We start from the raw sequence: 17,286 nt of genomic DNA on the forward strand, positions 1-17,286 counted from the left end.
CACACCTTCACTGTCACCTCACAGCATCACCGTCACACACCCTCACCCTCAAATTACCTAGTCCCCAAGTTGGGAGTTACTGTCTACTTCTGGTGACCTCCGTCTTGGAGGTTGCCCTGCCCTGTGATCTTTCTTCACACTGGTGTTGGGACTCATTTATCCTACAAATAGTTACTGCCCTGGCAGACAGGCTTCTCTCTGTCACGGGATTTCTGTTCCCACAGAGGGAGACGAGTGGCAAACAACTAAAAGCATTCCCCCTGCGGGCCATGCTGCAAACGAAACGGAGACGTGACTTGCGGACGGGAAGGGTCCACTTCAGATGAGTGGTTTAGGGATGTGCCTCTTGGGGAGGTGACATTTGGCCGAGGACCTGAGGAGGAGCCCTGAAAGCTGTGGGGTGGCTGCTCCAGGCTGCAGAACAGGGCACTGGCAGCCTGGGTGAGCATCAGCATGGCGAGGTGGAGAGACAGCAGTGTCACTGGAGACCAGCATGGCTGGAGACAAGCAGGCGTGGTCACGGTGGGAGGCAGAGCAAGCTCTCGAGTCTAGTTTCCATTCTGTGCTAGGAGACCGCCAGAGGGTCTTGAGCTGGGAGGTGAGAGGGTCTGGTGCACGTGTGAATGAAACCGTCTGGCTGAGAGTGGCATGTGGGAGGTGAGGTGGAAGGCTGGCGGAGAAGGAGCCTGTGGACCTGTTACCTGAGGCCTCTGTTGTCATCTGTCACTGGGTGGGAGTCTGAACCAATCTGAAACAAAGGTGCTGCCTTCATTGCTATGCGAGTCACTGGAACTGACCGAGGAGGCGTCCCTGTGTCTGAAAGGGGAGCTGTGATGGAGGAGAAGTAGGCTTCCCTTGGGAGAGGGGGACTCTGTCACAGGAGATGGTCTCGAGAACCTGAATTACGAGAGCGAGAGCAGGGAGGAAATGTGCCAAGGGGGCTTCAAGGCCCCAAGTAGGGAGAGTGTGACGGGGTCCGCAGCAGGATTCATCATGTCCCTGCAGCTGGCCGGTGGGTCTAGCCTGCCTAGATCCGAGACCAAAAACCAGAGGCAGGGGCTCTGTGTGTGTGCGTGCGTCTGTGCGCATGTGTGTGCGTCTGTGCGTGTGTGTGGAAGTACCCATACGGAAATCATAATGTACAGACCAAAAAGTTGGAGTGAATAGAGAATTCTCTGAAGCGAATGCCGTTTTCATGCATATTTACATATTGTCTCTGTTCCTCTGTCTTTTTCAGCATCGTCATCCTTTATTTGAGATTTGGAGCACAAGTACTACAAGACAATTTTGTAGCAGAGCTGTCAACTCACTACCAGAATTATATCCTTTTAACTGGAGGGCCCTGGCTGCAGGAGGCCTGCTTAGCATTGCAGCGGTTAGTGGCTCAGATTTGCCCCTTTCAAGAGGAGACAAGTCAGCTCCTCGCACCCTGTTCTCTGGAGGCCTCGTCTCTGCTGAGAGGCATCTCAGTTGGCCCCGCTGCAGCCCTGGGACAGGGCAGCCTGTCCTTCCTCTGTACACAAGAAGCTTGAGCCTGGAGGGCTCAGTAGTTCCCCCAGGTCAGGTTTTGGGTGGCAGAACCCTGCTTCAAACCCAGGGAGGCTGGTGCTCTGGAGCGTGCCCACACCACCCTGCTTTCCACCCAGAGGGGCAGGCGCCATAAGGTAAATGAGGTACGGTCGCCCCTCCACACCGCGGGGCTCCAAGCCCCCTCTGCCCTCCAGCAGAGCACTGCGGGGTGGCTGAGGGCTGCCGTGCACCTCCTGTCTGCCCCGGGGGTCTCTCTCTCATCATCACTGAGATATAGGGGTGACAGTCATGGCAAGTTGAGCCTGTGTCTGTAGGGAAGAGCTCATAAAATACTAAGACCCCCTTCGATTCCCGCTGTGCCCGGAGCCAGTGGGGCAGGGCTGTTGCCTCCAGGGAGCCCTGACTTCGCCCAGAAGTCGGAGAGGTGATGTGTGTGCTTGTTGGCACACACTCCTTTTTGGGGACACTTCAAGAGTTAATCGTTTAAATCTTGGGTTCTTCCTCTGGGATTTCTTATGTCCCAATTAATGCATGAATGAATACACGATTTTTTCAAGTTTTTGTGACTGAATTTCACGCTAAGCTTTTATCAGATTTTCATAGGGGTCTGTAATCCAGAAAATGTTCAGAACAATTGGTTTGAGAGTTTGTTTCCAATTCTTTATTTCATTATTGCGTCTGGAGACCTTGATTCGCCGTTTGCCTGTGGCCTTCCTGCCCTTTTCTTGTAACTTCTTCTGGCCTTGCCCTCGGTGCCAGTGACAGGATCCCCACCAGATGGCTCAGTGGGTCTAGGTTTCCACTGACGTGAAAGGCCGCAGCTGACCTGTTATTTACTGTGACCTTGAAGAGTCCTTGTGACCCCCGGCTGTGGGCTTGAACTGTGGAGTCCTGACGTCTGGGTTATGGGCCCCCGGGCACTGGCGGGGGCTTGGCACCAGAAGGGGCTGCTGATTCGGGAGGAGCGGTCGGGCTGAGGCACAGCCCCTGACTGATGTGTCCAGATGCCGCGTTCCTTCCCTTGACAGCACCACCAGCCGAGTTCTTATCTTTCTATGGCCTGTTGAACTTCTATCTCTACACCTTGGCCTTTGTATATTCTCCGTCAAAGAATGCCCTCTATGGTAAGCCACCCTGGGGTCTGGGCTGCTGGCCAGGTAGCGGGCACAGAGGCCTGTCTTCATCCACGACCCACTTCCTGGGTTTCCCATTCATGTGGGCACTGTGATTCCCAGTGACTTCTCTTGGCAGAGAGACAGTGAGTTTAAATGTTGAGCTCTGAGGTGAGTTGGGGCCCAGCATACGTAGAACCTGCGTTGTGTCATTCCCACACAGTTAACATACTCATTTTGTTAGTGTCAGTCCTCAGCTTATGCTGTTCAGTTGGGGATTTTTTGACTTTACAAAGGTGCAAAAGCAATACACATTCAGGAGACATCACACTTTGAATACCCAAACAACCATTCTGTTTTTCACTTTTAGTACAGCATTGAGTAAATTCATGAGATGGTCAACATTTATTACAAAACAGGCTTTGATCCTTTGATCCCAGCACTTTGGGAGGCCAAGGCAGGAGGATTGTGTGAGGCTGGGAGTTTGAAACCAGCCTGCGGAGCAAAATAGAGACCCCATCTCTACAAAAAATTAAAAAATTAGCCAGGTGTGGTGACGTGTCTGTAGTCTCAGCTACTCTTTTGGCTGAGGAGGGTTGATCATTTGAGCCCAAGAGGAGAGGCTGCAGTGAGCTATGAGCACACCGTTGCACTCCAACCCCGAGGACAGAATGAGACCTTGTCTCTTAAAAACAAAAATTAAATAGGCTTTGCATTAGATGATTTTGCCCAACTAAAGGCTAATGTAGTAACACTTAAGGCAGAATAGGCTAAGCCGCAATGTTCGGTACCTTAGCTGTAGTCAATGCATTTTTGACTTAATGATACTTTCAGCTTAACAATGGGTTTATCAGGACATAACCCCATCGTAAGTCAAGGAACATCTGTAGTAGTGTTGTTACCATTAAAAAGAAAAACCAAAACATACAAAAAGTCACCCAATAACAAAACCAAAACAACCCTCTTTCACAGGGAATGAAAAGGATGGGAGCTCTCTAGAACATAGCAGCCCCCTGCACCCCCTGACATTTTACAGTGTGCTGGCACTTTCCCAGCACCTTCACAAACAGCGTCTCACTGAAGCTGGACAACAACTTTATGATAAACGTATAATCATGCCCATTTTACAGAAGCAGCAGCTCGCTGCATGTCCAAGGACTGGGCCGGGGCAGGCAGGGCAGAGCCGCGTCTCCTGGGGCCTGTGTTCGGCTCCTCACTCCCTGTGTCAACAGGAGGCAGCTCGCCCGCGGGCACCAGCAGCCTGCCTGCTCCTTCCCACAGGCTGCCTCCCTCAGCCTTCAGGACGTCCCTGCCAGGCAGGCCAGGCCAGCCCTGTCTTGTAGATGAGAAAATAGCCTTACGAGATTTGATGATGGCAGCATCTGCAATTTGAATCCAGCTATTCCCGACTCCCATCCTTTGTCCGGGACAGCATCCTCCCTTTCCAGGCTCATCATGTCAATTGCTTGAGATGAAAATGCTTTTGTTGGTTTTCAGAGTCCCAGCTGAAAGACAATCCTGCCTTCTCCATGCTGAATGATTCCGATGATGATGTGATTTATGGGTGAGTCCCTGTCCCTCAGAAGGCCGGTGCACCTCGGGCATCCCAGCGTGGCCTTGCATGTTTACTGAATAGGTTACTATTCTAAAATTATTTTTAAGGTATGAAAGCATTTACTTTGGAGTGTTGAGTGGCTCGTGGTTTTCTGTTTTCACAGTATTTGGGCTTAGATGTGGTGGTATTCCTTTCTGCTGGCTACCTGTGGGGCGTGCTGGCCACGGGAAGAACTGTGCTCTCTGGACCGATGGGCCCTGGGAACTGGGGGTGGGGGAGAGGAGGATGGCGTCAGCAGCAGTAGCAGTTGGAGATACAAAATGGAGAGAGCGAGGCGGTGGTCGAATCCCTGCAGGGATGGTGTGTCAGTGCGGAAGAGGTGAATAGAGAGCTGTCAGACGTCAGACGGTCTCAAAGGTCTCTTTCCTCACAGGAGTGACTATGAAGAAATGCCGCTGCAGAATGGCCAGGCCATTCGGGCCAAGTATAAGGAGGAGTCAGACAGTGACTGAGCCCTGGCCAGCCCAGCAAGGCGACAAGGTGCCTGGATGCTTTCCCCGGTGACCGTCTGCTGGCCTTCCCCTGTTATATTCAGACTTTTCTTATAAGCAGAGATTTCCTGTTCCTCATTTGTTTACATATTTTTTTAAAGGAAAACCAAAACTGAGGGCAAATTTAAATGTTTAGCCAAATTTATTGTCTTGGTGGCTATGAGAAGAGAGGCGCTGATAGCAAGTTTCAACAGCCAAATCCTTTTTTACAAAGATTTCAGATGAGAGAGCATGTTTTCAGTGATGAGGAGGAAATCACACATTTTTAGTAGAGTGGATTACGTACTTTGTTTTTTCTGTGATGGTTCACTGATTCCAAGTTCACGAGCTGCCTGTGACTAGGTCCTCAGCGTGACAGCCTCACCCTCTTTCTTCCCTTCTCCCTGGTACTGTTTTTTGGCCCTTTAAACTCAAAGGGAAGCCTTATCTGTGGCCACTTCAGGGCAGTCCTTCCTCGTTGAGTGGCCAGTGCCCTGGGTAACCAGGTGGCCGAAGTGATTGGTCACTTACATGGACTGCGTTTGGTGCAGTGTGTGAGTTGTGACTCATCAGGGGAATGGGGGATGCCTGGGTTCCAACCCTTCACGTCACCAAAGGGGAAGTAGTAGTGTGGAGTTCTGAGGAGGGTTTGATAAGTTGAATAAGGAAAGGCTAAGGTAATTTACAGGTTACCAACTCCCGTGGGGAAGGTCTTATTGCCATGGTGCTTCTCAGGGGCCTGTGTGTACACACATCACTAAATGGATTTTCCTGTGGGTGGTAAATTGGGCAGGAGAGGAACCCTTATCATTCCAATAAATGGCAGTTTCTGCAACTCTGTTGAATATGAAATGCCACAGAGACTTTATTTATTTATTTATTTAAATAAAAGCTAAATGAGGGATCAGGCACAGTGGCTCACACCTGTAATCTCAACACTTTGGGAGGCCAAGGTGGGAGGATCACTTGAGCCCAGGAGTTTGAGACCAGCTTGGGCAACTTAGGGAGACCCCGTCTCTATAAAATATTTAAAAAGTTAGCCGGGCATGCTGGGGCATGCCCATGGTCCCAGCTACTCAGGAGGCTGAGGTGGGAGGATTGCTTGAGCCCTGGAGGTCGAGGCTGCAGTGAACCATGATTGCGCCACTGCACTCCAGCCTGGATGTCAGAGCGAGAACCTGTGTCATTCATAAATAAATAAATAAATAAAGCTTCATGAAAGATTGATAGAATATTTTAGATTAGTTATTGGCAAAACGTTTTTAAAACTCATATTTGGAAACAAAATGAAAAGAAAGTAAAATGTTTTAAATGGTTCATGGAAAACGTATTTGGGTAGAAGGCAACTCGTGCTTCCGGAAGGGGTTCCCTGTCCTCCATGCGTCACATAGCAGTCAGGTAGGGATGACCTGCTCTGTGAAGTCCTTGGCACCGTTGAATCTGTGGCATCATAGAAGGCCCTGGAGCTTCCCCGTTCCTTTCAGTCAAGGACTCCATATAGAAGTCTCGTGTGGACGCCTCCTGTGCTTTCCTCTTCACCTCTGCAGTCACACATCTATTAACATCCGGTAACTGTGGGCAACCTGACTGATGCTGTCTTGGCGATTGAGGTCCAGAAGATGATAGTCCGCAACGCAAACAGTACCTACTTTTTTTCTTCATCTATGCATTGACTCTCAGATTACCATGCAGAGCTTCAAATTATCCACGTTAAGTAGTGCTAGGACTTTAGAGATGTTCATGAGAAACTATTTGTCATGACTTTCCTTTGTATCTTTCCTTTTGATTTAAACTTTAGTGATAATGTACTTTTAATATGGGTTCCATTCACATTTGTTTTAAAAACCTTGTAAATATGAATGTTTAAGACAACTTACTGCAAGGGTAATTCAAGTTTACATGATTTTTAAATTTGCAATGATGTGATTTTTTTTTTTTTTTCTGTGTATGGAAATTTTCTGTTACCAAATTTTACAACTTATAATAAGACCACTATAATTTTATTTAAACTGACGAAGACTTGTGCTGATTAACATATTCTGTGATATAGTTTACAATTTTTAATCATTATAAAATAATTGTCCATGATTTGGAATGCTGTTATTTATCAGTAAATGTAAAATATTTGAGGCATTTAGCCATACACAGACTAGAACTTTTAAAAACTTATCTTTGTCCTATAGTGTAATTATAAACTGATGACTTTTCTTCATACATTGAGTTTTCATGCATCAGTGAAATGAAAAATATGGGATTTGTTTACTTTTTGTAATTAAGTTGGAAATAAGAAAATTAGTACTTAAGGGGAAAATGGTTCTTATTAAGTTATGTATTTTCAACTTGTCTTCCCTGGTATATTATAAATATCAACTTATTACATACCCCATGTAAAATTTTGCTTAAACTCTCTAGCACTTGGCATGTAGAATATGTACCATAGGTATCCAGTTAAAACACTAAAGTCTGCCAGAAACTTTTGACAGTAGCAAGAAAATTGTTGAAGAAAAAATAAACTATTTACTGAAGGTAGTTATGTTAAAGTTTTTGCAAACTTAAAGGGCTGACTTTAGTTCTTTCATGGTTATGGCTTGAATAACATCATCTTTGGGATTTTTTAAATACTGGTCCAGTCTAGCAGAACCTGGAAGATGACCAGAGGTATTTCAGTTTCTCTAGGGAGAGCTTCATTATCCATGTGGATAATAAGTCTCTTGATTTATTATTAAATCATTACAGCAGTGAAGTGGTGCCATTTTCTCTCTCTTAAGCCCCATTTGAAAGGCTAGAGAAGGGGATATATATACTATATTCAAGGTTTGTAAGGTTACTGTACATAATTGCAGATTGCAGTAAAAGCTTAGATACATTATGTAAACCCAACCCACTAAATGAGCAGGTTACAAGACAAATGTCACCAGCCCCAAGAATTTTATGAACTATTTACTGAGGGTAGTTATGTTAAATAGATTATAATGTGGTAAATTATTTCCTGAATCCTTTATCACAGGAAAAACACAGATCCTCATAACAGGGATAATTAAAAGGGATGTCTCTGAACATTTAGTGAAGATGAGACTTAAAACATGAAAGTGTATTTGTGTATTTTGAGGGTTTTAGAAACCAGTTGCCTTAGAGGTTAGATTTCTGGCGGGGGTGGGGGGGGGCGGCGGGGAACACAAATCTTTTCCCCTGGCCAAAGGGAAGTTGTGTGAGTCTGTGACATCTTGTGATGCTGTTTATCTTGGTTTGACATTGGAGATACGCTGGTAACTATAACACCATACTATAAAACAGAATTTTCTGCTACTGAAACTGCCTTTTTACAAAATGACTGTAAATATTTGTAAAGTAACACTAAACTTTAAGCCCACAAGGAGAGGTAGAGCCATGTGTTCAGGTGGGGACCTGTCCTTGGAGCACAGTGCCACCCCATCTATACAGCGTTGCTGTCATCAGGCGAAAGTGAATGAGCAAGTTCGTGTTTTGCGAATGGCTTAATTCTGATACTACCTTTCTGGTAAATGTTAATAAATTTTTAATATTCACTTGTGTGTGTCTTGATTTGTTTGCTCTTTGTAGTGTGGAGTTAATTTGGCCTTGCAGACACAAATGCTTTAATAAAGCGGCTTTGGAGATAACGGAAGGGCTTTTCCATTTCAGCAGGCAGGCATGGAGGTGTCTTTATTAATGCCATGTCTAACATGGCCTGGGGAAGAGCACTGAAGATGGGAGACAAGTCCTGGGTTTGGGCCCATCTCCCTACTTGGATGTGTGACTTCAAACCAATCAGATAACCTCCAAACATTTTCTGATTTTTAAATGACTGCCAATTGTTGAGGACATAAAATGAGTGATTGTGAAAGCCATTTTGTAAGCTATGAAGTACTGAAACAATTTGTGAGCCCTACAGAGAACATGGGATTAACAGTTAAGGTGTTATAGCTTTGGGCCAAGTGTGAGAGCTCTCTGGCTAAGAGAATAGGAATTGCTTTGGCCACTTCCTACCCCTTAATCTCTAGAAGAGGAGGGCTTAAGAATGGTGGGTGTGATGCCCAGGGGTAGGAATCTGACCAGAGCCCAGCAGAGCCGTCAGGATCCTGGTCCCATGGGCGAAATGAGTACATCATAGAGAGGACCACAGCAGAACTGCAACTTTTCGTTTGCATAGTTTTTTTTTGTTTTTTTGAGGCGGAGTCTCGGTCTGTTGCCCAGGCTGGAGTGCAGTGGCGCGATCTTGGCTCACTGCAAGCTCCGCCTCCCGGGTTCACGCCATTCTTCTGCCTCAGCCTCCTGAGTAGCTGGGACTACAGGTGCCGCCACTACCTCCAGCTAATTTTTTGTATCTTTAGTAGAGACGGGGTTTCAGTGTTAGCCAGGAAGGTCTCGATCTCCTGACCTCGTGATCTGCCTGCCTCGGCCTCCCAAAGTGCTGGGATTACAGGCGTGAGCCACCGTGCCCAGCCCGGTTGTATAGATTCTGAAGCCACTCACTAAATACGAAGAAATCATTTATGATACTATGCAGACCATGGAGAACACAACAGACTCTAGATTTGAATAATTTATTCTAACAAAAGTATAAAGTATGGAAAATTAGTGTCTATGAATCATTTCAGAGAGTAGAGCAAGTTTCACACTAGCAGATTTCAGATTTTAGCACCTTTGAAAAAAAATATTCAGAGTTAAGACAAGTGGCAACGCAGGCTGCAGGTGACCTACAGGGATACTCATCTGACTTCGGTGCCGTTCACATCACAGTGTGGTCATTTGGTTTTTTCCTCTACATTGTGAGAGTGCCACAAAACACTTAAAGAGAACAAGGAAAGAGTTCACTGAATTCATGGCTGGTGGTTAGAGGATGAACTAGAGACAAAAAGAGAAAGGCCATAGGCTGAACTGCAGGTCAGATAGACAGTCCGAAGGCGCTGACGATGCAGTACATGGTCTTATTCTCCCATCGCACAGTGCAGCTCCCTGCGGGAGGGAAGAGAGCAGCATTTAAGGCAGGGAAAGCTGGGGGACGACGTTTTACTCACAATAAGGCCAACAGTCAAGTACCTATAGGCTACACAAAGAACCTTGGCAAGTCTATTATGTTTTAAAAGGCTGATAAACATGCATTGCATTCAAAGATAAGAAACGTCCAGTCGCGTATTTCACACAACAAAACTTCACAAACATGAATGAAAATCATACCGTCAGTAGAGCTGTCCCAGAAGCAGGAACTTGCTGTGTGTAATCCCGCCCCATTCTTCTGCATGATTACACAGGTCACTTAAGTTAAAACAAATTTTTATTAGAGAAGTCTACTGGGTAACACAAATATCATTCTGTCCACTTCTTTCTGAGATGGAGTCTCACTCTGTCGCCCAGGCTGGAGTGCAGTGGGCGTGATCTCGGCTCACTGCAACCTCCGCCCCTCCAGGTTTAAGCAATTCTCCGCCTCAGCCTCCGGAGTAGCTGGGATTACAGGCACGTGCCACCATGCCCAGCTAATTTTTTGTATTTTTAGTAGAGATGGGGTGTCACCATCTTGGCCAGGCTGGTCTTGATCTCCTGACCTCGTGATCCACCTGCCTCGGCCTCCCAAAGTGCTGGGATTGCAGGCGTGAGCCACCACGCCCGGCCCATTCTGTCCACTTTCAGCAAAAGTACATAGCTCCACATGGTTGATGTTCTCAATAAAAGTTACAGGGACAGATTGCCTCGTCTCACTACACTGACAAATTATAGGTGCTCCTTGACTTACAGTGTCCCATAAACCCATCATAAATCGACAATATATAAAAATTAAGTTGCAAACGCACTTAATACCCTGGAAAGTCCATCATAAAGTTGAAAAATCCTAAGTTGAACCACTGTTAAGTTGGGGGCTGTCTGTACACACTCCCTCTCCACTTCACTTGTTCTAAAAGCATCTGATGGGACTTCCTGTAAGATCCCGCTTCAGAAACGCCCTGTAATTGTACCAGCAGCCAAACGGTCAAGTGTATGCTAACATATGCTACACACATGACTGACTCCCACCAGGAGCCTTCCTTGAGGTGGGGCCACGTTAGCTGTTGTTTCTGGTACTGGATGCCCCTCTGATCAGTGTTAAAAAACCATCCCTCAAATATACAAGAAACAAAAATCCATTACCGATGTATTTAAACGGTTTTCCCAGCTTGGTGAGTTGGCTTAAAGTTTGTTCTACTACATTTGTGGTCCACTGGTTCACTTTGCTGTGTTGATAAGCGTTACCACCAATTGCGCTTTCTATAGCCTAGAAAACAAAGCACAAAGCGCATCCCGATTAACCAAACGCACCCACACCACCTTTCAATCAGGAACTGACAGCAGCCCAAGAAGTGATTTATGAAAAGTTTATTTTTAATCATGAGGGTGCCTTTGCAAATACACCTTTTGATAGTATTATATTTCATTTAAATGTTTGAAATTTGCTTTAAAAATTCATAGTCTGTCAATTTACACATTTTGACCTAATACTTACACTTAATGTTCACTACTACTATTAATATTTAGAGATAAGCAATACATTTTTTTTTCCTGTTGAGGCTAGAAAATATTTTGCCATTCATTTCTTAAAGGTATATTACTTTTATCTACTACTATCTAACATATACTAATACTATATATTAGATGAATTGTATTATTTGTACAACTGACAATATACAAACCTATCCAAATAATCATGTATTAAAAAATACTTTTATCCAGCATTGTTTAGGAACAGGTTACCATGTTAAGTGCATTTTTCAGATAACTAAAAGCCCTTTATATTCCAAAACTTATTTTAGGTTTATGATGAAATTTTTTTAATTTGATTTTTCTGAGGCAGGGTCTCCTTCTGTTGCCCAGGCTGGAGAGCAGTGATGCAATCTTGGCTCACTGCAACCTTGACCTCTGGCGCTCAAGCAGTCCTCCCACCTCAGCTTCCCTAGTAGCTGGGACTGCAGGCATGTGCCACCATGCCTGGCTAGTTTTTTGTAGAGATGGGGTCTTGCTCTGTTGCCCAGGCTGCTGTCAAATGCCTGGGCTCAAGTGATCCTCCTGCCTCAGCCTCCTAAAGTGCTGGGATTGCAGGCATAAGCCACAGCATCCAGCCCAACTTTTCTCCTTTATTATACGCTTACTTCTTTTTCTGTGCTATATTCTTTGGGGGTTATCTGACAATGCAAGGCTCACTGTTACTGTTCTTGCTAAGCTTATCGCTATGATACTGCCATTGTGTGATTTTCCGGGTTTTTCAGCGTCAGCTCCCCTTTCACATGGATGCCAGTGTGCTTGAATCTCAGCAACTTTCTTCTCTACCCCTAACTTGCTGTGCTAGAAACCAGGAACCTGAGTTTCTATGACAGTTATGACCTAAAGTGAAAATAACAACATTCAGTGAGGGCCAAGGTCTGTCCTCAGACAGGCAGAGCGAACCAGCAGTCCGGGGATCTGAGCTGTGCATGGTGGGGACGGACTGGTATCTGATGCCTGGGACTTAGATCCAGTGACCTTGCTTTTGAGGACCTAAAACCTCCCTAGGTCACTCTGATTTCTACCTACAGACCTGCCGATCATCTCCCTGGGACTCTTGAGTAGTCACGTTACACACAGGGCCGGCTTACTTCTCGTCCTCTGCCACTGTGCTCCCTCCCAGCTCAGAGGCTGCAAGAGGGCTGGGGGGCCAGACGTCCCAGTTTAAGAGGACAGCGGTATTACTAGACCTGGGCATTGTCAAAAGGTGGGGGGGCTATGTTCAAGCTAAACCTCTCCCTCCGCCAGCTCTCCCTCCGCACACACTTTGAAATTCAGTTTTTCAAGGAGGAAGGAACTCTCCACCAATTTTGGACCTGCGCAAATTGACTACTACCCAATATTTAGGGTCACTTGAGTACAGAATCACCTGTAGCCCCCGCAATAGGGGGAAATGGGGAATGTGCACTGCCCCCACTTCCCACGGGGCCTTGTCCCCTCTTTTTACTGCATTACCCCTACTTCTACTCATTCTTCAGATTTCAGCTCGAAATGGTCCCTGAACTCCCTGGGTGGGTCACATTCCCCGTTCAATGCTCTCACAGCACCACCACTAGTGGCACTCACCACACAGCAAATGCAGGCTGACATTTTCCAGCGGGATTGTTTGATGTGTCTGCCCTGCCCAGCCCTCGGCTGTAAACTCCAGGAGGGTATATGCCCTGCCTGCTCCCTCAGTGTGTACTTTCTGAATGAATAACAAACATCCCTTCTGTCGCTCTTCCTCTTCATGATCAATAACACAATAAAGTGTGAAGTTTAGAAATGTAAGAAAAGTAAGCATATAGGCCCCAAACTGGATCACCAGGTCCAGAATAACTGAAAGTTGACTGTTCAATTTTCTTACACTCACTCTTTCTTCATTCAACCCTGGAGACACTTATTTGTATGCCAGGAGTCTTTTATGCTTAAAAGATTATAGAATCAAGTCTTGGTGATATTCAGGAATGCTATGTACATAAAATTCCTTATCTGATTTAAAATATGTAATTTGCATAATATAGAAGCAATTCTTAACTAGCTATTTGCTGAAGTAAAAACTGTTATTTGAAACACCAAAACACACAGACTTGGTCCAAACAATTCCAAAATAGTATTTAAAACACGTTATTTTCTCTAATATAAGCCATTAATCAAACATTTCAGAAGTGAGCATTTATCCTCTTACCTCTTTTACAATGTTGCTCACTTCATCAACAACAAAAGCAGTCTGCAAGGAAGAACATTCAGTTAAGTTTATTTAAAAGATATTTCCACTACATTGATAAATGCAAATTTACGTAATGAACATAATTTAGAAATGAAGACCTTAGGAATAATCTAAGTAGACTGTTCACTTTAGCAAAGATGGATGGCATTACAGTCTTCAGAAACCAGAAGACTAGAATACATGTACGTAATTTAAAGGTGTTCTGTTTTATTTATTTATTTTTGAGACAGAGTGTTGCTTTGTAGACCAGGCTGGAACACAGTGGCATGATCTCGGCTCACTGCAATCTCCGCCTGCCAGGTTCAAGTGATACTCCTGCTTCAGTCTCCCAAGTAACTGGGATTACAGGTGTCCTCCACCACACCCAGCTAATTTTCGTATTTTTAGTAGAGATGGGGGTTTCACCATGTTGGCCAGGCTGGTCTCAAACTCCTGACCTCAGGTGATCCTCCCACCTCAGCCTCCCAAAGAGGTGGGATTACAGGCGTGAGCCACCAACCCAGCCCTGTTTTGTTTTAATCATGCCACAATCTAAGACTTCACTTTAAACTAAAATTTATTCTCTTCTTCCATTTCAACTGACTGCTAGAATCATTAACCAATCGAGAGGCTTCATGAGTTGGCTGATTTTTTGTATAAATTAACTGAAGCTGCTAAAGGAATCCATTTAAGATGTAATTCTCTCTTCCATGATGTTAACTGATTAGGAGGCCTGACCTTGAGAAATTTTTTTTTAAAGCACCATTAGTTGTAAAATGTACAATGATTATACTATTTCCAGGTAATTATTTTTCTTTCCCAGTGATGCCCTCCTACTCCAGGACTAAGCACCATCTGCCAGCATGGCCGTTCTCCGTCAGTGTCTGGATGACTCGGGAGGTGACCTGCCTGCAGTAATCTAGTGCCAGGGGTATAGTTTTCCTTTTACACATGGTAGATCTGAATGGGTAAAAGGTCACCCTGAAAATAACATCAGTCAGGCACTTGCCTGCCAATGTGCTCCTCACATGAGCACAAGCGTTTAAAGTTACTGCTGAGTCCCAGGAAAGGTACGCAGCTCTGGACATGCCTTCAAGAGGACAATCCCCCGGGGCCCTCAGTCAACATGCATCCTGGGGGAATCAAGGCAGAGAACCCTAACTTGGCAGTGAGTCTTCCTCCCTGCCTGGCTGCTGTCCACTGCAGGCCCTGCCCTTTCTTTTTAGGGGGGTCAGGAGCTGACTGCCCGAAGCCACCTCACTTGCTGTACTCAGAAGTCAGACTTGGAAACAAAACCAACTCACTGAGTGAATGACAGTTTGCAATATCTTAGAGATTAAGTCATTTCTGGAAGCTTAAAGGAGCCTTCCAAGTGACTACGGTGACCTTAATCACAAAGGAAAGGCACTGTATCACCTCCCATATGGTTACAGTACGAAAAAGGTTGAGGGACATTTTAAAGAATTTTTAGTGGGAAGTAGAGAGTTGTATTGAATCCAGTAGACAGTTTTAACTTCTCCAAGGAAGATGCATGGTGAGTTGAGAGAATACTTACAAAGGCCCAGGCATCTACATGAAATTAGAAAAGATGCAGAAAAGGCTGCTAAGAGGCTGCTGGGAGGACCAGAACGGGCCATACAGTAAATACCTAAGACATGCCTACTACAAGACAGGCATGGTCTCCACCTCCCAGGGCTTCCATCCCAGGTGGAACACTCATCACTCTGTCCAACCCCTTCATTTTACACATACACAATTGAGATCTCGAATAACGAAGCCACGTAGCCACCTCATTTGTGGGAGTCAGAATCGGACTGTAGTATTAAGCGCTTTCCTTTACAAAGCGATTTCTTTTTTAGAACAGTTTTACTCGATATTACTATAATACATTTTCCAATATTATATTAGCAACAGTTTAAGGGGAAAGGCTTTTTCTTTGCCAGCTGCTCCTGTACCAGGTCTTCTCGTCACTATTCACTTGGTTGCCATCAGCATTCAAACACTGATTATGTCATTGTCACAGGAAGTGTGTGCTAGTTAGGAAATCAGATCAAAACTGAAACTCTAGAATCAGTCCTTAAGTTTTACTTTTATTTTCCCTGAAAACATTCCTCGTTAAACTAAATTTCTTTTCTTTTTTTTTTTTGTTTTTTGAGACGGAGTTTCGCTCTTGTTGCCCAGGCTGGAGTGCAATGGAGCGATCTCGGCTCATGGCAACCTCTGCCTCCCAGGTTCAAGCGATTCTCCTGCCTCGGCCTCCCAAATAGCTGGGATTACAACATGCGCCGCCACGCCCGGCTAATTTTGTATCGTTAGTAGGAAGGGAGTTTCTCCACGTTGGTCAGGCTGGTCTCGAACTCCTGACCTAAGGTGATCCGCCCGCCTTGGTCTCCTAAAGTGCTGGGATTACAGGCGTGAGCCACCGTGCCCGGCCACTATATTTCATAAATGGTAAAATATCCAACCTTACCAAATGTATCTATAGTTTATATTTTTGACAGGCTGCATAATAAATCCATAGGGCTCTATCTGAATTTCAACGAGGATTATTCAGTAAGAAGAAAATGAGGGTTGTATCTCAGCTGCGCTCATCAGCTCTATTCCCCGAATGACCGTGAGCTTGAAGGAAAGCCATTTAAGGCACACGGTGCCCATGGGTGTCTTCTGCTTGACAAGATCGTGGGCTTTATGCTACTTCCTCAAGGAGGCACTAATAAACTATTTTTTTCCCCACAACAGTGAGCTTTCTTACAGACCTTAAACGGAAATGAAATGTGCTACTCATTCCCAGCGCTGCAGAACTAGGTGAGGCCCGAGACAAAGGCGCGGGGCTGCCGGGACTCCAGCCCGGGGCGGAGGGGCTGGGGGCAGGAGGGTCAGCCGCACCCCCGCGGGGAGACATCCAAGCCTCGGCGCTCCCAGCCCGGCCGCCGCGCCCCGCTCCAGGATGGGGCTGGGGTCAGCTCCGCAGAGCAAGGGGCGGTGATGTCATCCTCCCGGCGAGCCTGGCTGCGGGCGGGAGGCGAGGCCCTGCGTGAAGGTTTCGCGGCACCGCTCACCCGGGCGCTCTCTCCGAATCACGCCCGACGCCTGCCCGCGCGGGAAGCTCAATCCCCTTCCCGCCCCATGCGCCGGGGAAACGGCGACAGTGTCCGGGCAGAATGGGGCCGAGCGGAGCGCCGGCTATCGTGAACCTCAGGCCGTGGGCTGCCGAGACCGGCCTAGCTGAAGGAGGTGGGCAGCCAGGTCTCTCCGGGCAGCACCGCGTGTCCTTCGGCGGCCAGGGCTCTAGGCCTCCACCCTTCCGTAGCCGACCCGGCGGTTACCTCCTCCGCAGCCTGGTAGTCTTCCATCTTTCCTCCCGCGCGTCGCCTCCGCCTCCGTCAGTGGCGCAGACTACGCAGGCGCACTCAGGCCCCGCCCCGGGCCTGCCACGCCCCCTTCCGTTCGCGCCAGCCCCGCCCATGCCCAACCCCCGGGCCCCCACGGCCCCGCCCACGACCAGCTCCCGGGTCCCGCCCTTCTCTGCCCGGACCTTCTGTGACTCCATCTCTGGGCGGGGCCTGCGGGTGGGTGGACCATGAATTGGCCTCTCCTGCTGTTCTCTGGGAGGTGGTGGTTTCCATGGGAACCCGTGAGGGTAGCCGGGCAGCTCCCTAAACCTCAGCAACGGAAACAAAACACATTTACAAAAGGCAGTCCTGGAGGGGAAGCGTGGTCCCGGCCCCTCCCCCGGTTTGTATCGTGTGGATTGACGCGGACATTCAAACCGGCTCGGACACCTGGCAACTGCCAAGGTGCGCCCGGTGAGACGTTGTTGCAGTTCCCTTGGGGGCTGGGATT

The 17,286-nt window shown here is 46.7% G+C and overlaps 2 protein-coding genes across 5 annotated transcripts in view; one reads left to right on the plus strand and one right to left on the minus strand.

The window, feature by feature from the left end:
* TMEM181 (transmembrane protein 181) overlaps positions 1-8,275 on the plus strand; it is a 101,078-nt gene extending 92,803 nt beyond the window's left edge. For all 3 annotated transcript variants that reach the window (XM_023206055.3, XM_031935567.1, XM_031935568.1), the window contains exons 14-17: positions 1,238-1,320; positions 2,565-2,654; positions 4,140-4,206; positions 4,631-8,275. In XM_023206055.3, coding sequence (XP_023061823.3) covers positions 1,238-1,320; positions 2,565-2,654; positions 4,140-4,206; positions 4,631-4,709 — 319 coding nt within the window. In that variant the 3' untranslated portion in view covers positions 4,710-8,275. The remainder of the gene's footprint in view (positions 1-1,237; positions 1,321-2,564; positions 2,655-4,139; positions 4,207-4,630) is intronic.
* A 1,000-nt stretch (positions 8,276-9,275) lies between these two features.
* Positions 9,276-16,874, minus strand: DYNLT1 (dynein light chain Tctex-type 1). Of its 2 annotated transcripts, XM_023206053.2 has the most exons (5): positions 16,770-16,874; positions 13,423-13,464; positions 10,869-10,992; positions 9,924-10,001; positions 9,276-9,701 (listed from the first exon to the last, which is right to left on the minus strand). In XM_023206053.2, the coding sequence occupies exons 1-5, from the start codon at positions 16,794-16,796 to the stop codon at positions 9,631-9,633; spliced, it is 342 nt and encodes a 113-aa protein (XP_023061821.1). In that variant the 5' UTR covers positions 16,797-16,874; the 3' UTR covers positions 9,276-9,630. The 2 variants fall into 2 exon arrangements, with proteins under 2 accessions (XP_023061821.1, XP_023061822.1); XM_023206054.2 differs by lacking the exon at positions 9,276-9,701 and having other exon boundaries at positions 9,926-9,981.
* Between the last annotated feature and the right edge of the window lie 412 nt (positions 16,875-17,286).

This window comes from Piliocolobus tephrosceles, chromosome 5 (assembly GCF_002776525.5).
Source record: "Piliocolobus tephrosceles isolate RC106 chromosome 5, ASM277652v3, whole genome shotgun sequence".
In the NCBI taxonomy this organism is placed as follows: Eukaryota; Metazoa; Chordata; class Mammalia; order Primates; family Cercopithecidae; genus Piliocolobus; species Piliocolobus tephrosceles.